This window comes from Heterodontus francisci, chromosome 19, assembly GCF_036365525.1.
Source record: "Heterodontus francisci isolate sHetFra1 chromosome 19, sHetFra1.hap1, whole genome shotgun sequence".
NCBI classification, from domain to species: Eukaryota; Metazoa; Chordata; class Chondrichthyes; order Heterodontiformes; family Heterodontidae; genus Heterodontus; species Heterodontus francisci.
Window position 1 is genome coordinate 85,978,935 of NC_090389.1, and position 16,049 is coordinate 85,994,983.

General features: G+C 48.6%; 1 protein-coding gene across 5 annotated transcripts in view; it reads left to right on the forward strand.

The window, feature by feature from the left end:
* Positions 1-16,049, forward strand: part of podxl2 (podocalyxin-like 2) — a 109,788-nt gene that overhangs the window by 78,415 nt on the left and 15,324 nt on the right. For 4 of the 5 annotated variants that reach the window (XM_068052147.1, XM_068052151.1, XM_068052148.1 and 1 more), the window contains one exon: positions 3,928-4,005. In XM_068052147.1, the coding sequence (XP_067908248.1) occupies positions 3,928-4,005 (78 nt within the window). The remainder of the gene's footprint in view (positions 1-3,927; positions 4,006-16,049) is intronic. The other variant, XM_068052150.1, reaches the window with a different exon arrangement.

The following is a 16,049-nucleotide window of genomic DNA, read 5'->3' on the forward strand; positions in this document are numbered from 1 at the left end:
GAACAATTCATGGTTTTGAACACCTCTGTTAAATCTCTCCTTAACCTCTCTGCTCTAAGGAGAACAACCCCAGCTTCTCCAATCTCTCCACACAACTGAAGTCCCTCATCCCTGGTATTGTTGTAGTACAGGGTTGTCCAACATACGGCCCGAGGGCTAAGATCCAGCCCACCACAGGTTTCCATCTGACCTGCGGATGTAAACAGTATCAGGCTATTCCTCATCCTTGCTAGGGGTCCGTGCCTGGTAATTTCAGAGATGAGAAATTTCCCATTGGCTTCTTCTTTCAGACAGGCTTTTTAAAAAAATCACACTGTCAGTTTCACAGCTGACAGGTGCTGGGAGCAGGAACAGCCATTTCCCAACTTTGGACAGATTCGTGGTTTTCTGGCGGGCTTTTAAAAAAAAGTCGGAAGCCACCAGAAAATCCCAAATCTGTCCCCTGTCTCTGTCTCCCTTCTCTCGCTCTCTCAATTTCTCTCTGTTTCCCCTTTCTCTCTGTCTCTGTCCCCCTCTCTCTCTCTCGGTCCCTCCTCGCACTTTCTGTCCCCTCGTTCTCTCTCTCTCTCCCCCTCTCTCTCTGCCCCCTTCTCTCTCTCTTTGTCCCTCCTCTCTCTCTGTCCTCTCTCTCTCTGCCCCCTCTCTGTCCCCCCCACCCCTGCTCCGCTCTCTCATCCCCTCTCTCTCTGCCCCCACCTGTCTCTCTCTGCCCCCACCTGTCTCTCTCTGCCCCCACCTGTCTCTCTCTGCCCCCACCTGTCTCTCTCTGCCCCCACCTGTCTCTCTCTGCCCCCACCTGTCTCTCTCTGCCCCCCTGTCCTCTCTCTCTCTCCCCGTTCTCTCTCTCTCTCTGCCCCCTCTCTCTTTCTGTCCCCTCTCTCTCTCTCTGTCCCCACTCTCTCTCTCTCTCTGGCCCCTCCTCTCTCTCTCTGGCCCCTCCTCTCTCTCTCTGTCCCCCCTCTCTCTCTGTCCTCTCTCTCTCTGCCTCTTGCTGTCTCTGCCATTCTCTCTCTCTGTCCCCTCTCTCTCTGCCCCTCTCTTTGTCTGCCTCCCTCTCTCTCTTTGCCCCTCTCTCTCTCTGCCCCTCTCTCTCTGTCTCCCTCCCCTGCTCCCTCTCTCTCTGCCCCCCCCTCTCTCTCTGCCCCCCCCTCTCTCTCTGCCCCCCCCTCTCTCTCTGCCCCCCCCTCTCTCTCTGCCCCCCCCTCTCTCTCTGCCCCCCCCTCTCTCTCTGCCCCCCCCTCTCTCTCTGCCCCCCCCCTCTCTCTGCCCCCTCTCTCTCTGCCCCCTCTCTCTCTGCCCCCTCTCTCTCTGTCCTCCTCCCTCTCCCTCTCTCTGTCTCCCTCTCTCTGTCCCCTCACTCTCTGCCCCTCTCTATCTCTCTTTGCCCCTCTCTATCTCTCTTTGCCCCTCTCTATCTCTCTTTGCCCCTCTCTCTCTTTCTGCCCCTCTCTCTCTTTCTGCCCCCTCTCTCTCTGTCCCTCTCTCCCTGCCCCCTCTCTCTCGCTCGGTGCACGCTCTCTCTCTTTGCCCCCCCCCCCTTCTCTGTTGCCCCCCCTCTCTGTCTGTCTCTCCCTGTCCCCTCTCTCTCTCTTCCCTCTCTCTCTGCCCCCATCTCTTTGTCGCCCCCTCTCTCTCTCTGTCCCTCTCTCTCTCTGCCCCCCGTCCTCTCTCTCTCTCGCTGTCTTCCCATTCTCGCTCTCTCTGCCCCCCCTTTCTGTCCCCCCTCTCTCTCTCTCTCTGTCCCTCCAACTATCTCTCTCTGTCCCTCCTCCTCTCTCTCTCTCTCTGTCCCCTCCTCTCACTCTCTGTCCCCCCCTCTCTCTCTGCCCTCTCTCTGCTCTCCATGCTGTCTCTGCCCCCTCTCCCTCTGTCCCCTCTCCCTCTGTCCCCTCTCCCTCTGTCCCCTCTCCCTCTGTCCCCTCTCTCTCTGCCCCCTTCTCTCTTTGCCTCTCTTTCTATCTGCCCCTCTGTCCCCCTCTCTCTCTGTCCCCCTATCTCTCCCTCTCTCTGTCCCCCCCCCTCTCTCTCTGTCCTCTTTCTCGCTCTGTCCTCTCTTTCTTGCTCGCTGCCCCCATACTGTCTCTGCCACACTCTCTGTCCCCTCACTCTCTGCCCCGCTCTATCTCTCTCTGCTCCCTCTCTCTGCTCCCTCTCTCTGCTCCCTCTCTCTGCTCCCTCTCTCTGCCCCCTCTCTCTGCTCCCTCTCTCTGCCCCTTCTCTCTGCCCCCTCTCTCTCTGCCCTCTCTCTCTGTCCCCCTCTCTCTCCCTCTCTCTGTCCCCCCCTTTCTCTCTGTCCTCTTTCTCGCTCTGCCCTCTCTTTCTTGCTCTCTGCCCCCATACTGTCTGCCACTCTCTCTGTCCCCTCACTCTCTGCCCCACTCTATCTGTCTCTGCCCCCTCTCTCTGCCCCCTCTCTCTGCCCCCTCTCTCTGCCCCCTCTCTCTGCCCCCTCTCTCTGCCCCCTCTCTCTGTCCCCCTCTCTCCCCCTCTCTCTGTCCCCCTCTCTCTCCCTCTCTCTGCCCCCCCTCTCTCTCCCTCTCTCTGCCCCCCCTCTCTCTCATTCTCTGACCTCTCTCTCTGCCCTCTCTCTGTCCTCTCTCTCTGTCCCCTCTCTTTCTCTGCCCCCATCTCTCTCTGTCCCCTCTCTCCGCCCATCTCTCTTTCTGCCCCCTCTCTCTCTGCCCCGCTCTCTCCCTGCCACCCTGTCTCTCTTTGCCACTCCTCCTCTCTCTGCCCTCTGTCTCTGCTCCGTCTCTCTCTCTCTCCCCTCTCTAACTCTGCAGTCTCTCATTCTCTCCCTGTCCCCTCTCTCTTTCTCTGCATTCCTCTCTCTCTCTGCCCGCACCCCCCCCCACCCCCCCCTCTCTCTTTCTCTCTGCCCTCCCACTCTTTCTGTCTGACTTTGACTTTCTGAACTTTGCAGTTTCCAAACTTTGGTCAGATTCAGGGTTTTCCAGTGGGTTCTGATTTTTTTTCAAAAGCCCGCCGGGAAACCCCAAAGCTGTGCGAAGTTCAGAAAGCACTGCTCCTGTGGTCAGCATCTGTCAGCTGTGCATATGGAAAAGAGTGTTAATGAACATTAGATAAAGATCTGAGCTTAGAAATTCCAAATCAGCTGTGAAACTGACAGCTGCTTTTTTTTTTAAAAAACAGTCTGGTCGAAAAGACCAGTGGGAAATTTCTTATCTCTGAAATTACCAGTCATGGACCTCAAATTTTTTTATCACAGACACTGTTGCCTGTGTACGGACATGTTGCCGACCACCGGTTGTGTCCTTCAGTGCAGTGATGATAAAACGGTAACAGGGATTACCTTCCAGCTGACACCTTCTCACTCTTCCCTCCTTCCTCATCAACCTCTCCGCAACTGAACCATTATCATAAGCACTGCTCCCATTTACCAGACAGCAGCTGTTGCTTAAGGGTCTGCTGTCGACATTTACAACTTCTTTAGATCCATCTTTTGTTTCTTTACTTGTCCCATTACCATCCTCTTTTACCCTGCACCGTCATCCTTTTTTTATTTAATCTCTCCTGCCTTCCACCCTATCACAGACCTTCCCTTTTGTTCCTGTCCCCCTCCCCCTTTCTCTATACTTGCTCAAAACATGTTGCATCTCTAACGTCTTCCAGCTTTGATGAAAGGTCACATACCTGAAACGTTAACTCTGCTTCTCTCTCCACAGATGCTACCAGACCTGCTGAGTATTTCCAGCATGTTCTGTTTTATCCTCGCAGGCTGGAGCCGTTCCTGATCTGACCTTAATTGCTTTTAAAGATTTCCTAAAGCTGTGCTGCTTTGCCTTGGTCATTCTGACCTTTTATACAATTTTCTGTAGCTGTGCCCCTGTTGCGAATGCAGAGTTCTCGAATATTGCCCCTCTCTCACTCTCTTACAACTGACATGGTTCTTGTGCTTGGCTTTAGCAGGTTGTCTGCAGAGACTGGAGCAAACTAGCCGGAAAGAGTTATGTTATCCTAAACTTGACTGAAAACACTGAATGTGTGAGTATTAAACATCTAACACCATCTCCCTCTCCATTCATTTAATGCTCAAGTTCCTGTCTAATTACTCCTCAGCTTCCTCTCTATTGCAGTTTCTTGGTTTAAATATATTAGTGCATCTCCTGTGGTGTTACTCAGAGTAATGTGTCAGCTGTGACTCAATGGGTAGCACTCTCCTCATTGAGTCAGAAAGCTTTGGGTTCAAGGCCCCCACTCCAGAAACTTGAATATAAAATCTAGACTTGACGCTGAGGGAGTGCTGCACTGTCAGAGGTGCTGTCTTTCAGCTGAGATGTCTGTTTGCTCTCTCAGGTGGATGTAATTGGTCTTATGGTCACTATTTTGAAGAAAAGCAGGTGAGTTCTCCCTAATTTCTTTTTATTCTTTCATGGGATGTGGGCATCACTGGCAAGGGCAGCATTTGTTGCCCATCCCTAATTGCCCTTGATAACTGAGTTGCTTGCTAGGTCGTTTTAGAGTGCAGTTAAGAGTGAACCACGTTGCTGTGAGTTTGGAGTCACATAGGTCAGACCAGGTGGGATGTCAGATTACCTTCCCTAAAGGACATTCGTGAATTAGATGTGTTTTTCAAACAATTGATGATAATTCCATGGCACCATCGCTGAGACTAGCTTCCAATTCCAGATTTTTAATGAATTAATTGAATTTAAATTCCACCAGCTGCCATGGTGGGATTTGAACCTGTGTCCCCAGTGTATTAGCCTGGGCGTCTGGATTACAAGTTCAGTGACATTACCACTACACCACCATCTCCCACTATATCCTGGCTAACATTTATTCCTCAATGCATATCACTAAAACTGATTATTTATTTTTTTTATTTCCAAAATATACTTTATTCATAAAAATCTGTAAAAATTACATTGCCAAACAGTTTCCAAACAGCACCAAAAAATACAAACATTGCAAGGGAGATCAGTTTCCTTCAATACTCTCATGAGTTTCTTCCCAACCCTTCCGTTTCACAATTGTCATGTCAATTACAGTTTTACATTTACAGCAATTGAGAATATTAACGATACAGTTCGAGGGGTTTCCCAGTGATCCAGCCCCTCAGTCCAGCTTGGTGGGGAACCTTACGCTGTGGTCTTTCCCCATTGAGCCTTTGCTGCGGCTGCCCCAAGCTTTAGTGCGTCCCTCAGCACGTAGTCCTGGACCTTGGAATGTGCCAGTCTGCAACATTCGGTGGTGGACAACTCTTTGCGCTGGAAGACCAGCAAGTTTCGGGCAGACCAAAGGGCGTCTTTCACCGAATTGATAGTCCTCCAGCAGCAGTTGATGTTTGTCTCGGTGTGCGTCCCTGGGAACAGCCCGTAGAGCACAGACTCCTGTGTTACAGAGCTGCTTGGGATGAACCTTGACAAAAACCACTGCATCTCTTTCCACACCTGCTTTGCAAAGGCACATTCCAGGAGGAGGTGGGCGACCGTCTCTTCCCCACCACAGCCAACGCGGGGGCACTGTGCGGAGGGGGCGAGACTTCGGGTGTGCATGAAGGATCTGACGGGGAGGGCCCTTCTCACCACCAGCCAAGCTACGTCTTGGTGCTTGTTTGAAAGTTCTGGTGATGAGGCATTCCGCCAAATGACTTTGACGGTCTGCTCGGGGAACCATCCGACAGGATCCACCGTTTCCTTTTCCCGTAGGGCCTTGAGGACATTCCGTGCAGACCACTGCCTGATGGACCGGTGGTCGAAGGTGTTTTCCCGCAGAAACTGCTCCACGAAGGATAGGTGGTACGGCACCGCCCAACTGCACGGAGCGTTCCGCGGCAATGTGACCAGGCCCATCCTTCGCAACACCGGGGACAGATAGAACCTCAGCACGTAGTGACACTTGGAGTTTGCGTACTGGGGATCTACACACAGCTTGATGCAGCCGCACACGAAGGTGGTCATCAGGATGAGGACCGCGTTGGGTACATTTTTCCCGCCCTTGTCCAGAGATTTGTACATCGTGTCCCTCCGGACCCGGTCCATTTTAGATCCCCAGACGAAGCGGAAAATGGCTCGGGTGACTGCCACGGCGCAGGAGTGGGGTATGGGCCAGACCTGCGCCACGTAGAGCAACAACGTGAGCGCCTCGCACCTGATGACCAGGTTCTTACCCACAATGGAGAGAGATCGCTGCCCCCACATGCCCAACTTTTGTCGTACCTTGGCTACTCGCTCCTCCCATGTTTTGGTGCACGCCCCGGCCCTTCCGAACCATATCCCCAGCACCTTCAGGTAATCTGACCTGACGGTGAAGGGGACAAAGGATCGGTCAGCCCAGTTGCCAAAGAACATGGCCTCGCTCTTGCCGTGGTTAACTTTGGCTCCCGAGGCCAGTTCGAACTGGTCGCAGATGCTCATCAGTCTGCGCACGGACAGCGGATCCGAGCAGAAAACGGCGACGTCATCCATGTACAGGGAGGTTTTGACCTGAGTGCCTCCGCTGCCTGGGATTGTCACCCCTCTTATGCTTGCATCCTTCCTAATAGACTCAGCAAAGGGTTCAATACAGCAAACAAACAAGACCGGGGACAGAGGACAGCCCTGTCTGACTCCAGATTTGATCGGGAAACTTTCCGATTCCCACCCGTTGATTGAGACTGCGCTACTGATGTTTGTGTAGAGCAGTTGGATCCAATTGCAGATTCCCTCCCCAAACCCCATTTTGGGAAGCACGTCCATCATGTAGGTGTGCGATATCCTGTCAAAAGCCTTCTCCTGGTCCAGGCTGATGAGGCAGGTGTCCACCCTCCTGTCCCGTACGTAGGCGATCGTATCCCTGAGTAGCGCGAGACTATCAGAGATCTTCCTGCCGGGTACAGTACAGGTCTGATCGGGGTAAAACTGATTATCTGGTCATTATCTCTTTGCCATCTAGCTGCTATGTTTCCTACACCCTACATCCCAAAAGTACTTCATTGGCTGTGAACCACTTTATACGTCCTGCGGTCGTGAAAGGTGCGATATGTCTTTAAGTGATGTTGGTTGAGGGATAAACATTGAGCCAGGAAAAGTCGAGGTGTGCTGTGTGGGGGAAGGGACCATCAAAGAAAATGGTTTGGGGAGGTTTTTCAAAGTCGTTCATTGAATCTCACCAGGTATCCAATCCAGCTACCTGACGACTCATGGTTGTCATGGTAACTGGTGGACATACTGAAGGAGCATTCCTCGGCCCTTTACTTGCAGCAGCTCAAAGCAATGCTCACTTTTCACAGTTACCACATTTGAATTCAGATTCTCTGAATTCTTTTACCAATTATACCATAATTATCAGGTTCAGTGTGTTGGCCTTCTCCTATTTTTCATCTATATGTTGCCCCTCGGCTACATCATCTGAAAGCACAGCATTAGCTTTCACATGTACGCTGATGACACCCAACTCCACCTCACCTCCACCTCTCTCGACTCCTCCACTGTTGCTAAATATCAGACTGCTGATCAGGCATCCAGCATTGGATGAGCAGAAATTTCCTGCAATTAAATATTGAGAAGACTGAAGTCATTGTTTTCGGTCCAAACTCCGTTCCCTAGCTACCAACTCCATCCCTCTGCCTGGCAACAGTCTGAGTCGAAACCAGTCTGTTCACAATCTTGGTGTCATATCTGACTCCGAGATGAGTTTCTGACCATATATTTGCGTCATCACTAAGACCACCTATTTCCACCTCCGTATCATCGTCCAACTCCACCCCTGTCTCAGCTCATCTGCTGCTGAAACCCTCATTCATGCCTTTGTTACCTCTCGACTTGACTATTCCAATGCACTCCTGACTGGTCTCTCACATTCTACCCTCTGTAAACTTGAGGTCATTTAAAATGCTGCTGCCCGTGCAGGGATAGGCACTAACATGTTTGACAAAATTATTGACTCCGCCACAGACTTGGGGCAATTAATCTGTATATAAGATATAACCCAACCTAATGCCATCAAAACAGAGTCCGATTTAAAACACATTTCTATCTATAAATAAAATTGCTAAGCTTACAAACATCAATGCAGAGCAGCACAACTGCATTAGCTAGCTAGCAAAAAAACAGTGTGCAATGCCAATGTAAATTACTTTTGTTGACAGAATAGAGCTAGCTACACCTTGTGCTAATGTTGCATTAGCATATAGCCAGCCAGCTAAACCATTACGCGATAAAAATACTATGTGAAGCATGACAAATAATTTGCTGCTGGGAATATAGATGACTAGCTTGTGGAAGACATATTGGTACGATGCATTAAAATGTTGGATTCACACTCAATTACCCTTGGAAACTGGAAAGAAATTCCAGAAGAAAATTCAAAAGCAACTGCTATGTTGTCTGGCTATGCTTTTCTTGCAAATCTGGCTATCTTTTATGTGTATTTTTTGGTTGGCATCCTTCGATCTATGATGGTGGACACGTAACAAACAATCCATTTAGCTGGGGTGTCTTCTCTTGGTGCACCTTTGCTGATGGCTGTGAAGGTCAGTCTTTGAGAGACAGGTTCTGCCACAAGTGCTGCACGTAAAGCTGCCAAATGATGCTGTGAGTTGTTGTTTTTGACCTTGGCGCCTGTTGCTAATCTGCTGTAGCCACTGCTCATCGTGGTAGTGCACACCAGACCACAGGATGTGTCGTCATTTCCCTCTTTCGCCAGCTCGTGACTACCAGGTATGATAGTCGACATTGACGGCCTTCATGTCACGCTTGCAAACATCCTTGGACTGGAGCTTTGGGCACCCCACTGGTTGTCTGGTCCCGGCTACCTCACCGTACAGAAGATCCTTGGGAATACGACCATCTTCTATCCTGCGGACGTGTCCGATCCACCGAAGCCACCTCTGTTTGATTAGTGCCAACGCACTTGGGAGCTCTGCCTTTGAGAGGATTGCTGCATTTGTGGTTTTGTCCTGCCAGGATATACCCATAATGCACCGCAGACAGTGAAGATGGAAATTATTGAGTTTCTTTTCTTTTGCAAGTCACCCATGTTTCACAGCCATATAGCAAGGTGCTGAGAACACAGGCCTTATAAACGATCAGCTTGGTCCTAAGGGTCAGCTTGGTGTTATCTCATGTGCATTTTGCAAGTCAGCCAAAGGTGGTAGCTGCTTTCCCTATCCGTGTATCAAACTCTGTATCGAGGGACAGATTGTCTGTCACCATGGATCCAAGGTAGCAGAATTTGCTAACCACTTCCAGTGGGGTGTTATTTAGTGTGATCAGGGGTAGAGATGTAACACCTTGTGCCATGATCATGGTTTTGTTGATGCTTATAGTCAAGGAGAACAAGTTACAGGCACAGGAGAGACAGTCCATAAGTCTTTGTAGCTGAGTTTCAGTGTGTGACTAGCACAGCATAATCAGTGTAGAGGAGTTCTCGGACCAGGACAGGGTTTGTTTTTGTCTTTGCTTTCAGCCTTGATTGATTGTAGAGCTTACCATCTGACCTCGTGTTCAAGTAGACTCTTTCCATATCTACAGGGAAGGCGAAGGTCAGGAACATGGAGAATCTCCAAAACTGTTGGAAGTGGAGCCAACAAACTGTACAATGCAATACATGTTGTCATGGAAGGAGCAGATGAAACTGAGGAGTTGCAGTGGAAAGCCAATTTTTCCCAAAATCTTGTAGAGCCCTGCTCTGCTGACAGGGTCAAATGCCTTAGTGAGATCTACGAAAGTAAGAGGAAGGGGTATACTCTGTTCCCTACACTTCTTGTAGCTGGCGTCAGGAGAAGATCATATCCACAGTAGATCTGCCGGCAGGGAAACTGCACTGCACTTCCAGGTACACTTGGTCTGCAAGTAAGTGGAGTCGTTTAAGTTGACTCTAGCAAAGGCCTTCCCTGTGACGCTATGGAGTAAGATGCCCCTGTAGTTGTTGCAGTCTCCTCTGTCAGTTTGTTTTTGTATAGTGTGATGATTTTGGCATCACACATCTCCTGTGGAACAGAGCCAACCTTCCAGCAGAGGAGGAGAAAGTCATAAAGGTGTGGCAATAGATGGGGCTTTCTGTGCTTGAGCAGTTCGACTGGGATTCCGTCCATGCTGGGTGCACTTCTGTTTGCTGGGCAGTCTATGACCTTCTTGAGCTCCAGTGATGAGGGTTCTTCGTCTAACTCATCCATGACAGGAAGTTGCGGGAGAGCATTGAGTGCAGACTGGGAGATGTCCGACTCACAGGACTACAGCTCATAGTAGTGTTCAGCCCAGCGAGACATCTGTTTACTTCTGTCGGTGAGTACTTCACCATCTGCCGACTTCAGGGGAGTAACTTTGGTGATGGCAGTGCCAAGCGTCCTCTTGATCTCTTCGTACATAGCTTGTAGATTTCCTTTGTCACGTGCAGTTTGGATTTCTTGACATAAGCTGATCCAGTGTTTGTTTGTGCAGTGCCTCCCTCTCCTTTGCATGACTGTCTTGGCTAATTTCAGGTCATGCAGTGTCTTAGCTGATGGGTTTATGTTGTGCATCATGTAGGCTTTGTTTTTTTCATCAATGACAGATATCATCTCAGCTGAGTAGGTCTCAAACCAGCCCTTGTTGCGGGTTCTGCCTTTACCAAATGATACTTCTGATGCTTCACAGATGATTGAGCACGTGTTGGGACAGACAGAGATTCATGGCCAACGTGCCTCGGTCATCATGGGGTGGGCAAGATCAATGATAACGGACAACGCTTTCTTGAGCTTTGTGCCCTGAATAAACTCTGCATCGCCAACACCTTCTTCCAGGGCAGACATCCACAAGGTATCATGGCGTCACCCAAGGTCTAGTCATTGGCACCAACTAGACCTAGTCATCATGAGGAGGCGTGATCTGACCAGAGTTCTTCACACCCGCACCTATCAAAAAGCAGATTGCGATAGACCACTCTGTTAGCAGCAGCAGAGTGAAGGTACACCCCGTAAGTTCCACAGCTCCAAACACAACAGTCCACCACACATCAACATCGCTTGCATAAGCGATGATGCCAAATACCAGCACTTTGCACTGTCGCCAGAGTGCTTCCTACCACCAAAGCCTTAACAGGAAGCACCGATGCTGGCATCGATGAAGCTATGTGTATATAAGACCAGGACAAATTAGTAATTGAAAGTGGCAAGAGTTGAAGAGTGAATGGCAACTTGTCAAATATGCAGGAGAGCCTGGCTCTCATAGCAACCTTAACATTCAGCACAATCACCAGAACAGAAACACTGAAACTACACAGTCAGGTCCATCAACAGCTGCAAAGAGAACAGATTCAATGCTCCTCCTTCAGAAACAAAAAACATTAATGGTGCCCAAGCTATTTAAAAAGCATCAGACCTTGAAATGTAAAATTATTCTAATGTTGTGTGCCCAAAGTACAAATAACAATTGTCAAGGTAAAGGTCTGCAAAGGAAACCTGACCCGAGCCCAAATGCCGGACCCGGAAGTCCGACCCAACCCAAACCCGACACATGTCATCGGGTCCCATCGGGTTGGGTTGGGTAGCAGGCCTTTACCCATGTACTGATGTAACGGCCTGCTACCCGACCCAATCCTGACGGGATCTGATGACACGCGTTGGTTTCGGGTCGGACTTCCGGGTCCAGCATTTGGGCTCAGGTCGGGGTTCCTTTGCAGACCTTTATGTCAAGGTACCAGCTCCACCCCAGCAATAGCCCAGATGATGAGAAATTCATGGAGCTGTTTGAGTTCTCCCAGACCAGCCGCCTCTTTAATGTTGATTGAAGCTGGTTTCAGGCCAGCGGCCCCTTTATTGAACCCGGACCCACTTCCATTAACCAGCGGCCCCTTTATGGAACCCGGACCCACTTCCATTAACCAGTGGCCCCTTTATGGGCACCAGACCCAGAATCCCTTCTATTAACCAGCGATTCTGCAATTTTCTCTGTTTCTCACCACCTTCAAAACGACATCCTGCAAACTCATCTGGGCTCTTGTCGCTGCGGACAGGTGAAAGGTCAGCCAAGAATTCTAGCCCGTCTGTGCAAGCACAGCATGTGGAATTCACAGCTGCCAGCAGTCACATGTCCATGCATGCTTCTTCACCAGTGCTCTGCCTGATCCTTTCTATTTACTTTAACTCCTGGTAATTTTAAATGTTGCAATGTTATTTTAAAAAACAAGTTTAAAGGTTTGGAGCAAGACATTTAAAATTACCACGGACCTCAAACTTTTACCATGGACACTGGTGTCCGTGTACGGACACATTGCCGACACCTGTGCCCGTGTCTTACATACGAGCATATGAATGTACGAACTAGGTGCAGGAGTAGGCCACTCGGCCCCACGAGCCTGCTCTGCCATTCAATAAGATCATGGCTGCTCTGATTGTAACCTCAACGCCACATTTCCACCTGCCTTAAAAATATTTAAAGATTCTGCTTCCACCGACTTTTGAAAAAGAGTTCCAAAGAGTCATGACCCTCTGAAAGAAAAAATTTCTCCCCACCTCTGTCTTAAAGTGACCCCTCCTTTCCACATCCACCATGTCAAGACCCCTCAGGATCTTTTTTTTTTATTCATTCACGGGATGTGGGTGTCACTGGCCAGGCCAGCATTTATTGCCCATCCCTAATTGCCCTTGAGAAGGTGGTGGTGAGCTGCCTTCTTGAACCACTGCAGTCCATGTGGGGTGCCCTCGCAATAAACAGTAACATTCTATTAGCATTCCTAATTATGTTCTGTACCTGCATACTAACATTTTGTGATTCATGCACTAGGACACCCAGATCCCTCTGTATCTTAGAGCTCTGCAATCTCTCACCATTTAGATAATATGCTTATTTTTTATTCTTCCTACCAAAATGGACAATTTCACATTTCCCACATTATACTCCATTTGCCAGATCTTCTTTGCCCATTCATTTAACCGGTTTATATCCCTTTGTAGCCTCCTTATGTCGTCTTCACAACTTACTTTCCTACCTCTCTTTGAGTCAATAGCAAATTCAGCAACATACCTTTGGTCCCTTCATCTAAGTCATTTATATAAACTGTAAAAAGTTGAGGCTCCAGCACTGATCCCTGAGGCACACCACACGTTACATCTTGCCAACCAGAAAATGAACCATTTATGCCTACTCTCTGTTTCCTGTTAACTAGCCAATCTTCTATCCATATCTTAACTCGTACCAAGTGCTGTTCACCTGTCACCCCTGTGCTTGCTGACTTATATTGGCGCCAGGTCAAGAAACATCTCGATTTTAAAGTTCTCATCCTTGTTTTCAAATCTTTCCATGACCTCGCCCCTCCCTGTCTCTTTAGTCTCCTCCAGCCCCACAACCCTCCCAGATCTCTGTGCTCCTCTAATTCTGGCCTCTTGAGCATTCCCAATTTTAATCACTCCACCATTGGTGGCCGTGCCTTCAGCTGCCTGGACCCCAATCTCTGGAATACCCTCCCTACACCTCTCTTCCATTCCACCTCACTTTCCTCCTTTAAGCCCCTGCTTAAAACCTACCTCTTTGACCAAGCATTTAGTCATCTGACCTAATATCTCCTTATGTGTCTCAGCGTCATATTTTGTTTTGCAATGCTCCTATGAATCACCATGGGATGTCTTATTATGCTAAAGGTGCTATACCAATATAAGTTGTTGTTGTTAAGGTTATGACTATCAGCTGCAGTCCTTTTGACCACCCACAGGGTTGCCATTGGCAATAGCAGCCACGCTGATGTGCAGTGCCACCAGCAGGGCTTTAACAATACTGAAACCGGGTTACAACTTGTGTTTATATAGTGCCTTTAACAAAATAAGACATCTCAAGTACTTCACAGGAATGTTACAGATCAAAATTCGACACCATGCTATATAAGAACAGATGGCCAAAGGTTTGGTTATAGAGGTAGGTTTTAAGGAGCGTCTTAAAGGAGGAATGAGGCAGAGAGATTTAGGGAGGGAATTCCAGAGCATGAGGCCCAGGCAGCTGTAGGCACGGCCGCCAATGGTAGAATGATTAAAATCGGGGATGCTCAAGAGGCCAGTATTAAATAAGTGCAGCGTTGTGAGGCTGGAGGAGACGGGGCAAGGCCATGGAGGGATTTGAAAACGAAGATGAGAATTTTAAAATTGTGGTGTTGCTTGACCAGGAGCCAGTATACCTCAGCGAGCACAGGGATGACCGGTGAACAGGACTTGATATCAGTAAAGACACAGGCAGCAGAGTTTTGGATGACCTCAAGTTTACAAAGGGTAGAATGTGGGAGGCCGGCCAGGAGTGCACTGGAATAGTCAAGTCATAATCACAAACCACACTGCTCAACAGGTCTGAAAACAAACATTTCTGCTGTGCAGCAAAACATTTTTTTTTCCAACTTCCTTTCATGAAGTTAGTGTCCTCTGCTGGAGTAAGGATGCACAGATACTAAAGCAGCCACTTGTCATGTATAAATATGAAGTCCACCACAGTTAAACCAGATCCTAATCTCACACAGTTAGCGGTCACTGAGCAGTGAGCAGGAATGTACCTACCAAACTACTCATTATTATGACGGTGCTTCTATATTTTTGTTAAGTTTTTTTTGAGGACTCATGTATTTTAGAATTATGGACATTGTTCTATTTGGGAAAACTAAAAAGGATTCCATGGATTTTTTTTCACTGGGGTCATTGAAAGGACACTGAGAGCTCTTGTTTGCAAACAACATTTACTGGAAGTCACCCGTCTTCAGATAAATACTGAGCAGGAGCTTTTTGACTTGGGGGAGATATTTACAGAGAAGTGACAGGTCAAGATTTATAGGGGTCAGGAGGCTTGACTCTTGAGGTATTGTTTTTGGTTGCGCTTTGGATAGTGTGTTGGGATGTAAACTGTTTTGAAGGCAGTTGGAGAAAACCAGCCAAGAGAGCCGTCACCATCAGCTCACCCTCGTCCATCTCTTTGAGAACTTTCTGAGAATCAGGTGTAAGAAATAGAGAAATTGATGCTGCATTTCTCCTGGAAAGCCTGCCAAACCGATCCTCAACATCACTTGGAAAGAACTGCTCTAGAAAGATCCCAGTGGCAGGCGTCTATGTGTACTTGGGACGCCAAACCAAAAAGGGACAACTGACATCTTTCCATATCTTCTCTTTTTTCTTCACGAATTAGCAAGTATTTGGCCAAAGTATTCTTTTTTGTCTTTTTTTGTAACAGAGCTCTAAAGAGAAAATCTCTTTTTTTCTGTTTTGTGTGTGTGTGTGTGTGTCGCTAAGATAAAAGGGAACTTTCATATTTCAATCTGTGTGTTAATCATAGAGTCAAAGAGTTTTTCAGCACAGAAAGAGGCTCTTCGGCCCATCCTGTCTGTGCCGGCCATCAAGCACCTATCTATTCTAATCCCATTTTCCAGCAGTTGACCCGTTGCCTTGTATGCTATGGTGTTTCAAGTGCTCATCTAAATATTTCTTAAATGTTGTGAGGGTTCCTGCCGCTACCACCCCTTCAGGCAGTGCGTTCCAGATTCCAACCACCCTCTGGGTGAAAAACATTTTTCTCGAATCCCCTCTAAACCTCCTTCCCCATACCCTAAATCTATGCCCCCTGGTTATTGACCCCTCCGCTAAGCGAAAAAGTTTCTTCCTATCTACCCTCCTATGCCCCTCCTAATTTTGTATACCTCAATCAGGTCCCTCCTCAGCTTTCTCTGCTCTAAGGAAAACAACCCTAGCCTATCCAGTCTCCCTTCATAACTGAAATGCTCCAGCCCAGGCAACATCCTGGTGAATCTCCTCTGCACCCTCTCCAGTGCAATCACACCCTTCCTATAGTGTGGCGACCAGAACTGTACACAGCATTCCAGCTGTGGCCTAACTAGCGTTTTATACAGCTCCATCATAACCTTCCTGCTCTTATATTCTGTGCCTCAGCTAATAAAGGCAAGTATCCCATATGCCTTCCTGACCACCTTATCTACCTGTGCTGCTGCCTTCAGTGATCTATGGACAAGTACACCAAGGTCCCTCTGACCCTCTGTACTTCCTAGGGTCCTACCATCCATTGTATATTCCCTTGCCTTGTTAGTCCTCCCAAAATGCATCACCTCACACTTCTCAGGATTAAGTTCCATTTGCCACTGCTCTG